Here is a 17,363-nt window from a genome sequence, read left to right as displayed (position 1 = left end):
CAAGAAGCTGATGGAGAAAAGTTGCAAATTAATACATTCAGGATACCATTTATGTAAACTGTTTAAAATATATATTGATATTGTTTCCACAGACTCCAGATAAGGAGCAAAGGCATAAAGACTGGTCCTGGAAGAATATGCCAATTTCAAAGTAACTGTTACTCCTGAGAAATGGGGGTGGGGGGGAGGGGGGAGCATCTGTAGGCAGAGGCCTTACTGTCATTGGAGACTTTCATAATAGGGCTCAAGTTATATTAAAAGGAATTAAAAATATATATATGAAGCAATCGAGCCAAAGTGAATAGTTGTTAAACCTGGGTGATGACACAATGACTGTACTCTTCTGTCCCTGTGAAATAATCCATTAACATTGTTAATAAGAATGTACAAGCAACTCTAGGATACATAAGAAAGTAACACAAGTGGGGGCAGAGGGGCTCAGACACAGAAGCAGAGCATGGGAGATGGGGGGGATAAGACTTCTCACTGAAACCCTTTATGTTGCTTGTATTTTCATTTTTTAAATTGTTAAATATAATAAAGCTACAAGAAAGTGTGCAGCCCACACATATAGTTATATACAACTGAAAGAATAATTATAACTCAGGCATCACTGAAGCCCAGATCAAGAAATAACATTGAATAAAGTCCACTTAGAGAAAAGCAAACAGAATGGGAATGCCCAGCTCAATGACCTGTTACAAAGCAAACCCCGCCCACCTGCTGCCACGTGACCACCACCCAGCTGCCTCCACAGCCCGGCAACCCATCCTGACTTCCAGAATGATCACTGCTTGGCTTTTCTTTATCTTTTACCCCTTAAGGTGTGCATCCACAATGACACTAGGATTGTTCAACTTTATAAAAAAAGGACAATTTGTGTAAACTTTCCACAATGAAAAACATTCCTTTATGAAAAGGAATCATTTGGGTCCTGCTTCCTTTGTTGCATAAAATGTCGGTGAGAATCATCCACATTGCTGTGAGCTGCTGTGAATGCTCCTGCATTCCTGTGCAGTATTCTGTTGGCTAAAACATCACAATTTAGGTATCCAGTCTACTGCAGATGGACTCAGGTGTGGATTGTTTCCGCTTGAGACTGATATATATGAGATATATGTTACTGCTACGAACTATGAACACTCTTGTCCAGGCTTCTTTGCTCACTGAGCACACTGCATTTTTTTTTTTTTTTTTTGGCTGCGTAGGGGTCTTCGTTGCTGTGAAGACCTAGTTGCGGCGAGCAGGAGCTACTCTTCCTTGCGGTGCGCGGGCTTCTCACTGCGGTGGCTTTTCTTGTTGCAGAGCACAGGCTCTGCACATGCAGGCTTCAGTAGTTGTGGCACGCGGGCTCAGTAGTTGTGGCTTGCGGGCTCTAGAGTGCAGGCTCAGTAGTTGTGGCGCACAGGCTTAGTTGCTCCGCGGCATGTGGAATGCTACCAGACCAGGGATTGAACCCGTATCCCCTGCATTGGCAGGCAGATTCTTAACCACTGCGCCACCGGGGAAGTCCCTTTTTAAATCATTTTTAAGTGTACTGTTCAGTGGCATTAAGCACATTCACAGTGTTGTGTAACCATCATCACCATCCATCTCCAGCACTTTTTCATCATCCCAAACAGAAACTCTATACCTATTAAGCAATAACTCCCATTCCCAATCTCCCTGCCCCTCCCAACCACCATTCTACTTTCTGTCTCTGTGAATTCTACTACTCTATGCACCTCATATAAGTGGAATTATACAATCTATGTCCTTTTCTGACTGCTTTATTTCTCTCAGTATTATGTCTTTCAAGTTCATCCATGCTGTAGCATGGGTCAGAATTTCCTTCCTTTTCAAGGTGGAAATCCTTTTTAAAAATAGTATTTAGGGCTTCCCTAAAAAAAAAAAAAAAAAAAAAAAAGTATTTAATTTCTACACCACGATCAAACGTTTTAAAATATAAAAAAATTAAAAGGTATAAAGTAACTATTTACAATAGAATTTAAAATAGGGCTTCCCGGGCTTCCCTGGTGGCGCAGTGGTTGAGCGTCCGCCTGCCGATGCAGGGGACACGGGTTCGTGCCCCGGTCCGGGAAGATCCCACATGCCGCGGAGCGGCTGGGCCCGTGAGCCATGGCCGCTGAGCCTGCGAGTCCGGAGCCTGTGCTCCGCAATGGGAGAGGCCACAACAGTGAGAGGCCCGCGTACCGCAAAAAAAATAAATAAATAAAAAAATAAAAAATAAATAAAATAGGGCTTTCCTGGTGGCGCAGTGGTTGAGAGTCCGCCTGCCGACGCAGGGGACACGGGTTCGTGCCCCGCTCCGGGAAGATCCCACATGCCGCGGGGCGGCTGGGCTTGCGCGTCCGGAGCCTGTGCTCTGCAACGGGAGAGGCCACGGCCGTGAGGGACCCGCGTAGCACCAAAAAATAAATAAATAAATAAAATTTCTACATAAATATCTTAAACAATAGCTACATTCAAATTTAAATGTTTTAAACAGAAATGTAAATATTTAAAATGTTAAGTAAAGCGTTAAATAATTATTGAAAATTAAAATTTTAATAAAGATACTAAGATCAAATTAAAAAGCATAAAATAAATAATGTTATGAACAATATTTAAATAAGTGTTTATAAAATTTAAATACTTCGAATAGATTTAAAATATTTAAATTAAAATATAAAGTACCACGTAGATTGAACTTAAAATTGAAATGACATTTGAATGTTTAAATATTTAAATGATTTTAAATGTTAAACATTTAAATTTTAACATAGAAAGTAATTGCTTTTTTGTTGTTGTTTTTTGGTTTTTTTTTGGCTCCCGGACCGGGGCACAAACCCGTGTCCCCTGCATCGGCAGGCGGACTCGCAACCACTGCGCCACCAGGGAAGCCCATAAGTGCTACTTTTAATATATAGAATTAAATTTTAAATACGACTTTAATAAATTAACTGCTACAATAAAATTTAAAATTACACTTGAAGATGTGTAAAAAAATATATTACTCCCCTCTTCTCCTCCCTGCCGGGAAGAGAGGCAGTAGGGAAGCTACTGGCCTCCTCCGGGGCTTCAGCAAACCTCACGCGCAGGCAGCGCCTTGGCCAGCCCGGCCAACTCGCGAGGACCCCGTACGGCCAATATGGCTGCGCCCGTACGGCAGGCGCGCAGCCTGCTCGGGTTGGTGACGACCCTAGGCCCGGGCTCCCGCGGCTACCGAGCGCCTCCGCCCCCGCGCCGCTCAAGGGGGCCCTGGTGGCCCGACCCGGATGACCCACTGACCCCGCCCTGGCAGCTGGGGCCGCGCTATGCAGCTAAGCAGTTCGGGCGGCATGGCGCCGCCTCCGGGGTGGCCGCCGGTTCTCTGTGGCCTTCGCGGAAACAGCTGCACGAGCTGGAAGCTGAGGAGCGCGAATGGTACCCGAGCCTGGCGGCCATGCAGGAGTCGCTGCGGGTGCAGCAGCTGGCCGAGGAGCAGAAGCTACAAGCCAGGTGCGAGCGTGCGGTCGGGCAGGCGCGGGGCTGCGGGCCGTGGGTGAACTGTGTCCCAATAGCAGTACTTAGTCCATCGGGCAATTTATCGCGGGGTTTGCATGCAGTATTTACGTGAATCCTCACCTAGATACAAAACAGACTTCTGAATAACAGTTCATTTAGTCATTCATCAACAAATCTTTACTGAACGCCTACTGTGCGCAAGGCCTTGCCCCCCCTACTGAGGACACAGCAGGGAACAAAACAAAGATAATTTCAGGTGTCGACAGAGAGCCATTAGGAAAATAAAATTGGGTGGAGAATGCATGCCTGAGGGAGACTTCGGTTTGGTAAGCCTCAGGCCTCTCTGAGAATTTGACGTTTAAATGTTTAAGCAGAAACCTGAATGATGAGTGGTAGTCAAAGGAAGATCGTAGGCAGAGCGTTCTCAGTGGCGGGAACAGCTGGTGCAAAGGCCCTGAGGTAGGAATGTGCTTTAAGGAACAGCCTGGACATTAGTGTAGCTGGGGAAGAGTGGGAGGTGATGGGGCATGGAATCAAGGGCAGAGGTCAGCCTTGGAGGCAGGTCTGAAGGATTTGGAGTAGAATGGAAGCAAGACCAGGGACATTGATTGTGCCACTTAACCAAACGGAGGGGGCAGCCAAAGGCAGGCAGGTGTGTTCCCGGTGTTTATTGTTCTTGTCCTCACAGCAGCTCTAAGAGGAAGAGGGAACCACCCTTATTTCAGAGATAGGACACTGAGGCCTAGGAAGGTGAAGTCACTTGTCCAGTCAGGTAGTGAACGGTGGAGTTAGGATGTGAACACCTCTCTGATAACCTCAGTTATCCCAGCTAGTTGACCCTGCCAGGGGGCTTTTCAGCTTCATGTTTCTAATTCTTAAAATGGGACAGTGACTCACACCTACACACTCACAGGATTGGAGGGAAAGGTCCAATCCATTTCTGGCCTTCACTTCTGTCCCTCGAAGTAGGCCTGCCATACAGTGGTTGCTCAGTGATGTCTGTAGGACGGAGGCGTGAGCTGTGGGAATAGCTGGCGTAACACGCAGCATAACATGCGACATTCAGTAGACGGCTCAAGGAAACGTTGCGTTGACTTGGGGTCTGCTCCTAGGAATTACTGGGGCTTGGTTCTCTCATGCTCAAGGCTACACATGTTGGTTTCTCTTCCCCGCCTCTCTTCACTTGCCAAGAATTTTTCTTCGCAGTTTTAATGGTCACCATAAGTCTTCCCGGTCTTTCATCTGGAGATGTGGGGGCCTTGGGAGAGGCAGGATGTGGGCAAAGGCTTGGGGGTGGGGAGTGGGGTGGATGGGTACTGCTCTGGCTGCCCTCACTGACCACTCTCTTTCCCCTGCAGGGAGCAGCTCATTGAAGAGCGCATGGCCAAGATGCCACAGATGATTGAGAACTGGCAGCGGCAGCAGCAGGAGCGCAGGGAGAAGGAGCAAGCAGACAAGGAGCGGAGGGCTCGGCTGCAGGCTGAGGCCCAGGAGCGCCTGGGATACCACGTGGACCCGAGGAGTGCCCGCTTCCAGGAGCTGCTGCAGGACTTGGAGAAGCAGCATCGCAAGCGCCTCAAAGAGGAGAAACAAAGAAAGAAGAAGGAGGCACGAGCTGCTGCGATGGCCGCTGCTGCAGCCCAAGACCCAGCAGACTCTGCAACACCCAGCTCCTGAGTTGTGTTCTTTCCCAATAAAACCTGCTGCCTGATAGCCCCACCCCTGAAGAGCTCTGCATCCTCTCTTATCACACCCCTCCCTGGGCACCCTGGTTCTTTCCCCAGCACCTGGAGCCAGGGAATCCCCACCCTTCCCTGACTCTGCTCACTTAGGGACTCTAGGCCATGCCGACTAACTCTGGGGCTTCAGGGGGAGTGAAAGGGGGATGCAATGGGGAAATAATGGAGGAGCAGATGGCAGAGGAGAAGAGGGCTTCTGTTTACCAACATTAATCTCCAGTAATTAGCCAATTACCAGGGGGGAAGTGTAGCCAAAACAGACTGTGGTGATGATGGTGGGGGGCAGGGAGAAGCAGCCCTTCCAAGGCTGAGCCAGGGCTGGGGCTCATTGCCTGGGAGTGAGACAGCTTGGGGGAGGGGGAGTGAAGACACTGGGAGCCACAATCTGCAGAGGTTGACAGACCCCTGTGCCCCTTCATGGCATTCCCACATCTCCTGTGTCCAACTAGCCCCAGACCCACACAAGCTGGAGTGGGAAGCCCCAGCAGGCACAAACCACAGGACTGGCTTTTAAAACTTTATTCACTTCAAAATCTTTTATCAGAGACACGGTTCTGTTCTGGGGTGGGGGGTGGCCTTGACCTCCAGAATGACTCTGATGTTTCCCCTTCCCCAGGCAAGACAAACCAGACCTCCTCCTCCCCAGCAAAAGGATGCAGGATGGAGGCCAAGGCCAGACCATGGAGGGGTCTTGGGCCTCCGAGTGCTCACCCCAGATGGAAAGATTTGGGCCACTCCAATGGAGAATCAAAGTTTGGAGCTCCAGCTACCCCTCACCCTGCAGGAGGGTGGGGGAGCTCTCAGGGGCTCTTTGGGGGGATGGGGAAGCAAGCAGCCGCCTCTCCATCTGGCTGCAGGGAGCTGGGACAGAGGCCAAGAGGGGCCCATCTGTCACCTCCAGTCCTGCCAGCTCCTTGGAGCAGGCTGGGCTCGGGTGGGGGATGGGAGGACAGCTGTCTGGCCCAGGTCTTCTCAGGCCAAGATGGGAATGCGGGGCCACTTTAGGAGAGTGGGAAGTTGGGGTGGAGTGTTTTGGTTTTTATTAGTTTTTGATTTTTTTTTCCACTTCTTAAATAAACATGAATATATATATATTTTTTTCTTTTATAAAACTTTTGTGGAGTTGGGGGTGGGGAGGAGGGAGCGGTGGGCGGCCTGGCCTCCCGGCATCACTCGTCATCAAAGTTCTGACTCAGGAGGAAGTTGGCAGCCAAGTTCTCGTTTTTTTCACAAGCGAAGTAGGCCTGGATCACCAGGCTCTCTGGGAAGCCCAGGGCCTTCAACTGCGGGAAGATGGGCAGGTATGAGCAAGAGGTAGGGGCCCTGCCCACCCATGAGGTCACCCCTCTCAGCCAGATCTCTTACCCTCTCTATAGCCTCTTTTTCCTGCGGTGTCACCTGGATGTAGTTCATCTGTGGGGCCTCCTCGCCTATCGCGCCCACCTCACCCTCCACGTCCGAGATGTCTGCCAGCTCCCCAGGGGGCTCGTTCAACATCTGGATGAATTGCTCCTGGTGCCGGCTGATTTGCTGTGGGAGACAGAGAAAGTGGTGGTGACCCACAGCCCTTGTCCCCCGCTTCCCCAGGTCCCTGTTACAGCCCTTGCTTTTTCTTTCATGCACTCAGCAAATATTTAGAGGGTGTCTATTCTGGCCAAAGAGCCACACGGTGGACATGGGCCCTGTCCTAGAGGAGCTGATGTTCCAGGGTGGAGAGGCAGGCCGTAAACAAGCAAGCAAGTTGACAGCAACTTACAATGTAAATACTGGGCGTAACATACATTAGGGTAGATCTTGGGCTGGGAAAGACACTTTAGGCCAGGAGCAAGGGCCCTGTGAACTGTTGGATGGGGAAGGAAGTTTCCCTCCACATAGAGCAAAAATCAAGTGCAAAGGCCCAGGGATGGGGTCCATTTGGAAAATTCAAAAAGCAAAGATCCATGTGGCAAAACAGTAAACCAGGAAGGGAAGGAGGAAGCAGAAGATCAGATCAGAGAGGAAGGGACCAGATATGCTTTCTTCTAGTGTGACGGGACACCACAGTGGTGAGGATTAAATAGGGAAAGACATCTGTGTACCTTTTAAAAAGATTAACTCATCTGGGTGTTGCGTATCTGGGGGTTCTAATATGCCACTCTCTCTTTTTATGTACATCTGAAAATTTACACATCAAAGGAAAAAGTGCTTTTTCAGGAATCTGGCTCCTAGTGGAGAATGGACCGTGGGGGCTGTGCAGATGCAGAGAACTGGGTGGTGGCTGCCAGGGGACCTGGGAGAAGATTAGGTGGCAGCCACAGAGGTGGAGTGCGGGGCTGGGCTGAGTGAGATGTTCTGGAAGTAGAGCAAAGAGGACAGGTGAGAGACAACCCCAGCAGGCCCCCAGTGCCTGGGGCTCAAGCAACCCCAGGTCCTTGTGGGGTTACGGAGGGCTGGGAGGATCTGTTCTGGTCTTGGATATCTAGAAAGCATTTTCATGGAGGTATCAAGTCAGTCACGGGAGAGCATGGCATCCAGAGGGTCCAGACTGGTCATATGGATTTAAGGGTCGCCACAGACTGAAAGCCCCAGGATTGACTGCAGATAAATGGAGATGCGCAGCCCTGGCCCTCCAACATCTGGAGGTGAGCGGGAGTCAGCACAGGAGACTGAAAAGTCGGCGGTAGAAGCAGCAGACGCCTGAACCAGGAGAGGCAGGTTTTCACAGAGGAGGACCCAGGAGACCCTGTCACACCCAGGGGCCACTGCCCCTCTGCCTAGGAACCTTCAAGGACAGGATGGAGCCTTGCTGAGCACGGTGGTCCCGAAACCAACTAGGGCACACACAGCAGTCCTGGGTGCTGCCCATACAACCCTATGGACATTCAGAAAGCAACAGCAAAACGCAGAGTGGAGCCAGAGCACAGGATCCAGAGACTGGAGGCAGACACACACTCCATCAGTTGCCAGGCTGCTCCAAGCCTCTGACATCTTCCTCCATGGAGTGGAGATGACAGTAGCACCCACACCTTACAGAGTGGTTGAGAGCATTACATGAAACCACGTAGGTAATTAGGTCGCACGGAACAGGAGAAGGCTGTCGTTAGTCCTGCTTTCCAAGCATAGAGATGCCTACATACCACGCTGGGCCAGGCTCACTCTCTGGGGCTGTGGTACCCACAGGAGAAGGAAGATGGTACCTGCACTGACTCCCTCTGCCCCCAGGCCTGTACCTGTAAAAGCTGGGGGTTCTCCTGGCCCAGCTGCTGAAGCAGGGCTGGCAGCAGCGCCGGGTTCTGCTGAATCACCTGCCGCATGTTCTGGAACTGGGGCTGATCCCGCAGGAATTCCAAGGGGTTCTCTCCTGCTGGCAGGAGGAAAGGGTGTGGTCAGATACCACCCTGGGCTCCCTGAAGTATGGGGGCTTGGGATGAGTCAGGTGCCTTGACAGCAGACACCCCACATGCACACCTCCCAATCCACTCACCTGCTTCTGTGGCTGGCTGCTCGGGTACTTGGCTCTCCTGGACAGAACCGTGTTCCGGCTCGGGGCTCCCAGGAATTCCCTGTCAGGGGTCCTATTTAGTTCAAAGCACAGACTGCCCACTGCCTCCTTCCTGCATACTCAGCCCTGGCGGGAGACACGTGAAGCCTCTGCTCTGCCCTCCACAGGTCCACCCCATCGCTCATGTCCAGGCTCCTGCAGGAGGTCTTTCCTGGCTAGAACCATAACCCAAAGGCTTTTGGGGGCAGATTTTGACCAGCCAGCAGGGCACCGAAGCCTGCATGCTCCCTTGAGGACTCCCCAGGCAGCAGCAGCCCCACCTCACCGTGAGTAGATACTCCACGGCCCGGTGGGGATTGTTATAGCTGGCCCTCAGGGCAGCCACGACCCGCTCCCGCTCGTAGCCCATGGACATGATCTCCGTCAGCATCGTCTCGTACTCAGAGCCAGTCACTGTGGAGGGAGTGGCAAAAGGTGGGTCACCAAGGAGAGGGAAGGACAGCTCCCAGGCCCTCCCACACCCCCACAAGGCCCAGCTGATGACTGGGGCACCCAGTCATTTTCGCTCTGGGGACCACCCACCCACCTAGCGTGGAGGCCGCGTCTTCCTCTCGCCCGCTGCTACCTGAAGAGGGAACAGAGCTGCAAATTCAAGAGAGAGAAATCGGACCCTGGCTTCTGGTGGCTTGCCCTCCCCCAAGGTGTGTGGAACCACAAACGTGGGCGCTGAAATGTGCCGGAAAGACAGGGCCCAATCTGGGGCTGCTGCTCCCTGCCTTACCCGGACACAGACTCCGGGGAGGTCGTGGGGGCTGATTCCTCCGATGGGCTCTTGTCCTCTCTGGCGGTAGGTGGGGGATTGGACATGCCTGAGGCAGGGGCCGATGGGAAAGATGTGGAAGACTCCGGGGCAGCAGTGGGTGAAGCCTCTGGGGGTACTGAGGTGCCTGGGCTAGTTTTGGCCTGTGACACCCAGAAAAAGGGAGCAGGCATCAGTAACTCTATCTAGCCCCAACATCCTTCCACATCTCAGCCCCACCCTGTTCACGGCTAATCTCTCTTGGGCACACATGCTCTTTGCCAGCTCCCCAGCTAATCCACCCATCCTCCCAACCAGCATACATCACCCACCTTGGTCACCATGACGACCACGAAGTTCTTCTCATCGATGTGATAGTCCTTGATGGGGACATCATCGCTCAGGATCTTGCCAGCATAGATGAGTTTCTGTCCAGCCACGGGGAAAGCATCACGACCCTTCTCAGCTTCTATCTTCTCCTTCAGCACCTTCACCTGGAGGAAGGGGTAGACAGTCACTGCAAACCCCGAGATTCTCTCTTCCCTTCTAGTTTGGGGGCAGGGGGGAGGCTGCATGCCCTGATGGCTGAGAAGCTAAGCTTCATAATCAAGCATACTAGACCATTCCACCATTAAACAGAAGATTTGCTGAACACCTGATATGTGCCAGGTGCAGTTTTAAACACTGACGATACAGCAGAGAACAAAACTCAATACAAGTCCCTGTTCTCATAGAGATGACATTTGAGAGAAAAAAAAACACATATTTCAGATGATGTAAACATGATGAAACGCAAATCAAAATAAACGGGAGATAGGACCATTCCTCACTCCATGCTGCTGAGTGACCTTTACTAAGAGAATCCTAAGTTGACATCTCTATTGTAAACGTACACGGGTCACAAGTTTATTAAAGCCTCATATTAACTGAGTGAAACAGTTACCATTAGCCTCATTTTATATCTGAGAAAAACAGAAGTACAGACAGATTAACCAACTTGCCCCAAATCAAAAAGTTAGGCTGGTCAAAAAATCTGAGTCTGTTTCCTTTTCTACAAAAAGTGAACTTCAATGTCTCCCTCGTGGGGGAAATTGTGCAAAAAGTGCCAAGTACATATGTTTGTTAGGTCCTAAGTCTCTTTTCAGCTAAAAGGACAGCATCATGTTTAGACCGTGGGCTCTCACTTGAGGCAACTCCGAATTGAAACCGCTCTGCCATGACTTGCTTTTGTGCATATGCAACTATACCGAAGTTCTTTAATCCAAGTTTCCGCATCTGTGAAGTGAGGAGACTCAGAGTCCCCAAATGACAAGCCTACTTCGCAGATTTAGTAAGATAACATAAAAACGCTCAGCGACTGGTGAAGAACAAACACGGACCACTGAAACTCAAGACCGTTTATTATTATCGTCGTTGCTGTCATCACCCGGCATCTCCTGGTCACTACTCCCAGATTCGGCCACCAATGTCCCGAGGAGAAGCCTACAAAGCTGGGAACTCGGAGGACCCATCCCAGAGCAGGCCGGCCGAGAATCCGAGCCCGCGGCTCCCGCGCCCCGCGAAGACACTGACATTGGACCCGGGGCCTGGCGGGCGCCCCGGGGGTGGAGCCTCGCCTGGAGAGAGATCCAAGAGCTCCGCCCGAGCCACCAGGGGCTGAGCCGGGGACCATCAGGGTATCTGGGAAAGTCAGGCCCGTTGGGAGAATGGGCACTGCCCGGCGCCGCGCCGTCTTCCCCGCCTCTCTTGTCAGGATCCCGGCCTCCCCGCCCCCACCCCATCCCCGGCACCCGTCGCTCCCGCTCCCGGGCTCCGGCCTGGCTCGCACCGTCTCATCAGGCTCCATGCGGATCTTGAAGGTCTGCTGCTGCAGCGTTTTGAGCGTGATCGTGACGGCCATGGTGGGGCCCGAGCGACGCGGCGGCCCCGGGATCCTCACACAACATGCAACTCACGCCGCCGCCATCTTAGCGCCCAGCCGCGCCGTAAGCCGACCGCTTCCGGGGCAGGCGGTGCGCGCGCCGACCACCGCAGCACGTGTCCTGAGCGCGCCCCCTTTGCCTTCGTGAGCATGCACAAGAGAGCGGCCTCGAGCCAGGCATGCGCAGACTAAACTGTGCTCCGGGGGTGGGGGGGGCTTCTCGCTCAACTGTCACGTGGCTTCCTGCGAGTGACGCCATGCCCGTTAGCGGTGACGTCATGCGGCCACAAAATGGCTCCGACGTCCCCAGTGTCAAGCCTACGAGTTTCATTTATTTGTTGACGTTGAACTCTTCATGTACTTGTTATACTTTTACTTCTTCCATAAAATGTTCGTGTTTTTTTGCTCATTCCAAATGAGTTTTATTCTGGTCTGGCTACCCTGACGGGAAGCCTGTCAAGCCCTGAAAGAACTAAAGGATACTTGAAAGGTCACCAACAATTAAACGAAAACTCTGTAAACACGTTTGGCCAAGGAACTGGGGACACGAGGCCATTTTGTGGTCCCATCCATTCCTGAGGGAAGAGCTGGATTTTTGGAATGAATCTGTCCTAGCTCCTGGGTCTCCCCACGTCTCTGCTGCTCCTTCCCTGATCACTTTGTTCACCCAGCTACCCCCAGTCTGACCCCAAAGTTTTTAAGGAAGATGTAGCTTCCCTACACCGAATACAAAATTCTCTCCTTAAACTTTCCCTGGATACGCCAATCCTGGAGGCTTCCCAGAAGGGTGGCGCTAGGCCTCAGGACACAGGAAGCTCAAAGGAGGCCTATCCAAGGAACAAGGAATCGAAGAGTTGATTGGCCGAAGCTGAAGAGGGTGCTTTGGCAGACAGGATGGAGGTGATGGTCTTATCTTCCAGTTAATGGGTGAACTCTCCCCCGCAATCCTGAACTGACCATTACCTGCCTCCTAAACTGCTCTTCTCAACATTCCCATCCAAGTAGGACACCAGGCAGTCGCCTGCCACCTGACTCATTACCCAACTGTTACCAGGTCCTACTGCTTCTCCCTTCACTGCATGCCCTGAGCTAAGAAGCTTCCACAAGAATAGGCCAGACTTGGCTGAGGGATTCTTAACCTCTGGCAACAAGGGACATCAGTTCCCAACCACCCACTGGACATTAAGTGGCAGCCTTCAGGACCCCAGCAGAGGTGGGCCTAGGCCAACCTTAGGGGCCCACACTCTCCTCTGCCACTTTACACCATCACTTGGTGCCACCTCCTTCCCTTCAAGAGGTTCAAATCCTGACTTGGCCACTGAAGACCACTGGACAAGCTAGATACCATTTCTGAACCATTTCTCCTTGACTATAAAGAGAATTAATAGCTTTTGACACTGGCTAATATTAAGAAAATGTGTTTAAAACTGTCCAATAGCTCTGTGTAGTCTTGCTCCTTAATAGGTAAGACGTACATATGCGGCACAGTGTAAAACGGTTGGTACAAGTTGGTGGCTAAGGTGTGGGTTCAAACCCCACCTCTTACTAAATCTCAGTCTCCTCTCATCAAACACAACTGGTACTAGAGCCAAAACTCACCAGTTTGATGCAACGACTCAATGAGTTAGTAAGTGAAGTATTTGTAACGGCACTTAGAATAGTTACTCTTTCCCACCTGTTTGGGGTTCTCCGGATAAACAAGGGCCCCTGTAACCTTATGGGACATTCAACCAACACTTGTAGTGGCTGCAAAATGAGCCTCACTTAAGAGTCACCTACCCCAAAAGGAAACACAGGAGGAAGACACAAAACTTAATTTAATAGAAATTTCATTTGTAGTTCTTACATTCTCAGTATGAGCCGAGCTAGAACCCGCTGCCCCACTCGGAACTGGCCCAGTCCTGGGGGCAGGGGAGAAAGGAGAGAGGGAGGTCAGAGCTCAGGGCTTAGGAGCCCCATTCTTCCTCAGTGCTGGGAGGCTGGTGATGCCACCCTCTTCTCCTACCACCCCCCTGTGGGATCCAGGAAGGAGAGCAGATGGAATCTTGGGCCTGGGGCTCCTCCTCCACGCCACACCCCACCCTGAGTCCCCAAGTTGGAGGGGAGCTAAGGGATCTGGGGAGATAAGGGGACAGCAGAAAGCAAAGATGTCAAATCAAGAAAGATGAAGGCCAGGGGTGAGGGGTGAAGGAGGATCAGAGACAAAACACCTGTTAAAAAAAAAAAAACTTAAAAAAAAAAAAAGGGAGGGGGAGAACAAAAACAAAATCCACCCCAAATTGGAACCCGCCTGGAAAAAAATGAAAGTTCTCCAGTCTCACAGAGACATTATTTGGCGCGGCCGGCTCTGCGGCAGGAGCACTCAGGCCTCAGTCCAGCCCTGGAGGCGGCGGCGGCGTGGCCCCTACAGCTCATCCTTGGCCTGGCCAGCGGCAGCGTCTTCCTCGTCCTCTTCCTCTTTCTCGTCCTCATCCTCCTCATCCTCATCCTTGTCCTCCTCCTCTTCCTTGTCTGCCTCCTCCTCTTCCTTGCGCTTCTTCTCCTCCTCCTCCTCCTTTAGCCTCTGCTCTTCGTCTTGCTTGTCCTTCATTTGTTTTTCTGCTGCCTGTGTGCAAACCACACACCTCAGGGCCCAGACTCCCTTGGCAGCCCTGCCCACCCCCAAGCCCAAGACTGGACCCTGGTCCCACCTTCGTAACACCCCATGTCTCGTTGCCAAACTCCTCAGCGTATGCTTCGTCGTTGGTGATGAGGAAGTTGTCAAAGATGGTGCCAGACTTGACCTGTATGGGGCCAGGGAGTAGAGGGGTGGTCGGAAGGATGGTCAGAGGGGATATACCTGTTGGCCTTGGCCTCGAAAAGGTCTCCCGCCCATATTCCCATAACCACTACACAATGCTACAGTTTCATGTTGCAGTTAAAAAACAGGCTGCCTGAGCTTCCCTGGTGGTGCAGTGGTTGAGAGTCCGCTTGCCGATGCAGGGGACGCGGGTTCGTGCCCCGGTCTGGGAAGATCCCACATGCCGCGGAGCAGCTGGGCCCGTGAGCCATGGCCGCTGAGCCTGCGTGTCCGGAGCCTGTGCTCCGCCATGGAAGAGCCCACAGCGGTGAGGGGCCCGCATACCGCAAAAAAAAAAAAAAAAAAACCCACAAAAAAACACAGGCTGCCTGGGTTCCAACACCAGCTCTTTCATTTCCTGCCTACATGACCTCAGGCTGGTGACTTCACCTCTCTGCACCTCAGTTTCTTCATCTGTAAAAAGGGGTCTCACTCCCTTCTTTAAATATTTCTCTAGTACCTACTACGTGCCAGGCACCATTCTAGGTGCAGAAGGTACATCAGTGCACAGAACAGACAAAAATTCAGTCCCTGTGAACCTAATTTTCTAATGGTACTATGTAACCACCTTCTAGGTTGTTGGGGGCAATAAAATGAGTTGGTTCCCGTAGGTACTTGAAAAAGTACCAAGAAGTTAGTAAGTTCAACTTCAGAATGGGTGCTGTAAGAATGCCATAAGGACAAACCAGGAATTTCTTTAAAAAAAGAAAAAGCACCATTTTGGAGTCAGACCTCCTTTGTCCCTTTCCTCCTGGGTTGACCCTGTGCACTTGAGGTTCTGGGATCCTTCTCTTCCCTCCGTGTCTCACCTGCCATAGATCCAAGCCCAGTACAGCAAAGTTTTCATAGGCGTAGATGTTGCTATCAGGGGAATACTCAGGGTTGTCGATCTCTGGGTGGATCCAAATGCCCTTGTAATCTGGGTTGTCAATCTGTCGGGGCTTCCACTCACCCTGCAGAAGAAGTGAACTGGTGGGTGAGTGGAGATCAGTGCGTTCCCCACTGTGTACCGCCCTACTCAGAACCCCAGGCCCACCTTGTACTCTGGGTTCTGAATCACTGGTGGTTCCCACTCTCCATCCATCTCTTCATCCCAGTCCTCGGGCTTCTTAGCATCGGGGTCAGGAATGTGCTCAGGCTTGTCCCAGTCCTGCAGGTACATTAGGAGGTCAGAGTTGGCCCAGTTGTCCTCCACACCCTCCATGATGGGGAGCCCCTGCCCAAGAACGAACCTCAGGCTTGGAGTCCGTAGGGTCATCAACCTTGGCTCGCTCGTCCCAGTCTTCAGGCTTTGCAGCATCAGGATCCTTTATCTTCTTGGGAGGCAAGAAATCCCAATCGTCCTCCAGGGAGCCTGACTCCACCTGGCTGTTGTCGATCTTTACCTCATAGGTATTATCAGGCCGCACAATCAGCGTGTACAGGTGTGTGAATTCATCGTCCTGAAGGAAGTGGGAGATCAGTGCCCCGCCCACCAGGCTGGCCTCTGAGCCTTCCCTTACAGCCATTTGTCACCACCCCCAGAGCACACCTTGCAACGGATATCCTTGTTGATCAGCACGTTCTTGCCCTTGTAGTTGAAGATGACATGAACCTTCTTGGTGCCAGGACCACAGATGTCCGGGCCTTGATGAGAAGCAGATCCAGTCAGAACTAGAGATTGTCCACCATTATGAACCCCTTCCCACCCATTTATAAAAAGAAAATTTGGTTCTTAAACTCAGGTCTGTCAAGGTGAAAAGACAAAATTCAGATATCTCTAAGGGACCGTGATTAGGGATTTAAAGAAAAAAAAAAATCAGTGCTCTAGAAGTCAGTATCTTTACTTGCAGAACTAGTAAATGCCTACCTTATAAAATCGCGCAAATTAGCAGTCTTAAATCAACGATAACAATATAGAAAGTTGCTACTAACTGTAACTATTTTCTCAGCTTCTCCTCCAAAGAAATGTTTAACCATTTAAGTGTTTTCTATGATCTTAAGACCACTTTTCATGGGCTATAAAGAACTCATGGGGTTTCAAACTCCCTCTAACTAATCAGAGGTCAGCATCAGGGTGGGGCCCGCTCACCAAACATGATGTTGTATTCAGAGTCTCCATGCATGTCTGTCTGGTCCAGACCATCTGGAAATAGCTTCACGTAGCCGCCCCCACAGTCGATGTTCTGTTCGTGTTTCACGGTGAACTGCACCACCAGTGTATGACCCTTATTGGAGAAGGGCTCGAATCTGGCCGACAGAGCATAAAACCGGGCATCCTGGCTTGTCTGCAGCCCTATCAAGGAACGGTAGTCAGATCACGGCTCAGCAACAACCCCCGGGAGACCCTTAGGATGGGAAATACAGACGACTCTCCCTTCCTCCACCTGTTCTACTTCTAGGGATACCCAAACTGTGTGGTGACTAGGGCTTCCTCCAGGAAGTCCTCCTGGATCTGAGCACCCACCCCTAGGCTCTTACCTTTATCTTTCTCCTGGTCACCGTAGAACTTGCCGGAACTGAGAACGAATTTGCCAAAATCTGGTTTGTGTTTGGATTCGATCCAGCGCTCGGTCCATCCGTCTAAGGGACCAAAGGGGCAGGTCAGAGTAGCGGTGCTGATCACCCCCCACCAAACATCTACCAGGAGCTACAAACTGCTGGGGGCAAGGAAGGAGATTCCCCCTCCCCCCGACTGTCTCCACCCCAACCTCTAGCTTGACATCTCTGGTGGCTTAAAAGATTCTCGGGCGAACCCTAACTCCCGCCGCGGAAGGCCGCCGCGCCCTCCCCGCTCCCCAGGGACGCAGAAGGAAAGATCGCCTGCGGCTCTAGCCCCTGAATACCACTGTGTTGGTCCTCTGAGCAGTAATTACAGGCGACACGCAGATATGGGCTGGGGGGCCAGCCGCGTCGTTAGGACGGCCTCAAGGCGGGACTAGCCGTTACCTCCGTCCAGAAACTGCTCCTTGAAGTAAACGGCGGGTTCAGCGGCGCCCAGGCCAAGAAGGCCGAGCAGCACCAGCACGGGTAGCAGCATGGCGGGCCGAGGGGGCGGCGGCGCGCGGGCCCTTTAAGTCACTGTACCAGCAATAGCTCTGCAGTAGGGACGGACGGTG

The 17,363-nt window shown here is 51.7% G+C and overlaps 3 protein-coding genes across 4 annotated transcripts; 1 reads left to right on the top strand and 2 right to left on the bottom strand.

Moving 5' to 3' along the window:
* Nucleotides 1-3,112: 3,112 nt before the first annotated feature.
* On the top strand, nucleotides 3,113-5,213 carry GADD45GIP1 (GADD45G interacting protein 1). Its single transcript, XM_024767498.1, has 2 exons — nucleotides 3,113-3,480; nucleotides 4,845-5,213. Exons 1-2 carry the CDS (start codon nucleotides 3,131-3,133, stop codon nucleotides 5,161-5,163), a joined length of 669 nt encoding a protein of 222 aa, XP_024623266.1. The 5' UTR covers nucleotides 3,113-3,130; the 3' UTR covers nucleotides 5,164-5,213.
* Nucleotides 5,214-5,729: 516 nt separating this feature from the next.
* On the bottom strand, nucleotides 5,730-11,613 carry RAD23A (RAD23 nucleotide excision repair protein A). Of its 2 annotated transcripts, none has more exons than XM_024767496.1 (9): nucleotides 11,334-11,613; nucleotides 9,838-9,999; nucleotides 9,488-9,669; nucleotides 9,293-9,348; nucleotides 9,032-9,159; nucleotides 8,689-8,767; nucleotides 8,435-8,565; nucleotides 6,591-6,755; nucleotides 5,730-6,508 (listed from the first exon to the last, which is right to left on the bottom strand). In XM_024767496.1, the coding sequence occupies exons 1-9, from the start codon at nucleotides 11,403-11,405 to the stop codon at nucleotides 6,395-6,397; spliced, it is 1,089 nt and encodes a 362-aa protein (XP_024623264.1). In that variant the 5' UTR covers nucleotides 11,406-11,613; the 3' UTR covers nucleotides 5,730-6,394. The 2 variants fall into 2 exon arrangements, with proteins under 2 accessions (XP_024623264.1, XP_024623263.1); XM_024767495.1 differs by having other exon boundaries at nucleotides 8,435-8,568; nucleotides 11,334-11,612.
* Nucleotides 11,614-13,225: 1,612 nt separating this feature from the next.
* Nucleotides 13,226-17,363, bottom strand: CALR (calreticulin). The gene is made up of 9 exons (XM_024767642.1): nucleotides 17,194-17,363; nucleotides 16,726-16,827; nucleotides 16,337-16,540; nucleotides 15,797-15,891; nucleotides 15,498-15,707; nucleotides 15,302-15,415; nucleotides 15,075-15,218; nucleotides 14,117-14,209; nucleotides 13,226-14,031 (listed from the first exon to the last, which is right to left on the bottom strand). The coding sequence occupies exons 1-9, from the start codon at nucleotides 17,282-17,284 to the stop codon at nucleotides 13,831-13,833; spliced, it is 1,254 nt and encodes a 417-aa protein (XP_024623410.1). The 5' UTR covers nucleotides 17,285-17,363; the 3' UTR covers nucleotides 13,226-13,830.

Source organism: Neophocaena asiaeorientalis, unplaced genomic scaffold (genome assembly GCF_003031525.2).
Source record: "Neophocaena asiaeorientalis asiaeorientalis breed wild unplaced genomic scaffold, Neophocaena_asiaeorientalis_V1.1 scaffold87, whole genome shotgun sequence".
Classification (NCBI taxonomy): domain Eukaryota; kingdom Metazoa; phylum Chordata; class Mammalia; order Artiodactyla; family Phocoenidae; genus Neophocaena; species Neophocaena asiaeorientalis.
Note: the sequence above shows the minus strand (reverse complement) of the source record. Positions and strands in the feature narration are given on the sequence as shown.

Excerpts from the sequence above, each read along its gene's own strand:
- RAD23A (XM_024767495.1), bottom strand. The coding sequence starts at position 11,405 with ATGGCCGTCACGATCACGCTCAAAACGCTGCAGCAGCAGACCTTCAAG. Across the intron at positions 9,160-9,292 it reads AGACGCGGCCTCCACGCTAG|TGACTGGCTCTGAGTACGAG; the intron begins GTGGGTGGGTGG and ends CTCCCTCCACAG. Across the intron at positions 6,756-8,434 it reads AGAACCCCCAGCTTTTACAG|CAAATCAGCCGGCACCAGGA; the intron begins GTACAGGCCTGG and ends TGTCTCCCACAG.
- GADD45GIP1 (XM_024767498.1), top strand. The coding sequence starts at position 3,131 with ATGGCTGCGCCCGTACGGCAGGCGCGCAGCCTGCTCGGGTTGGTGACG. Across the intron at positions 3,481-4,844 it reads GAGCAGAAGCTACAAGCCAG|GGAGCAGCTCATTGAAGAGC; the intron begins GTGCGAGCGTGC and ends TTTCCCCTGCAG.
- CALR (XM_024767642.1), bottom strand. The coding sequence starts at position 17,284 with ATGCTGCTACCCGTGCTGGTGCTGCTCGGCCTTCTTGGCCTGGGCGCC. Across the intron at positions 16,828-17,193 it reads GGAGCAGTTTCTGGACGGAG|ACGGATGGACCGAGCGCTGG; the intron begins GTAACGGCTAGT and ends TTGGTCCCTTAG. Across the intron at positions 14,032-14,116 it reads AGACATGGGGTGTTACGAAG|GCAGCAGAAAAACAAATGAA; the intron begins GTGGGACCAGGG and ends GTTTGCACACAG.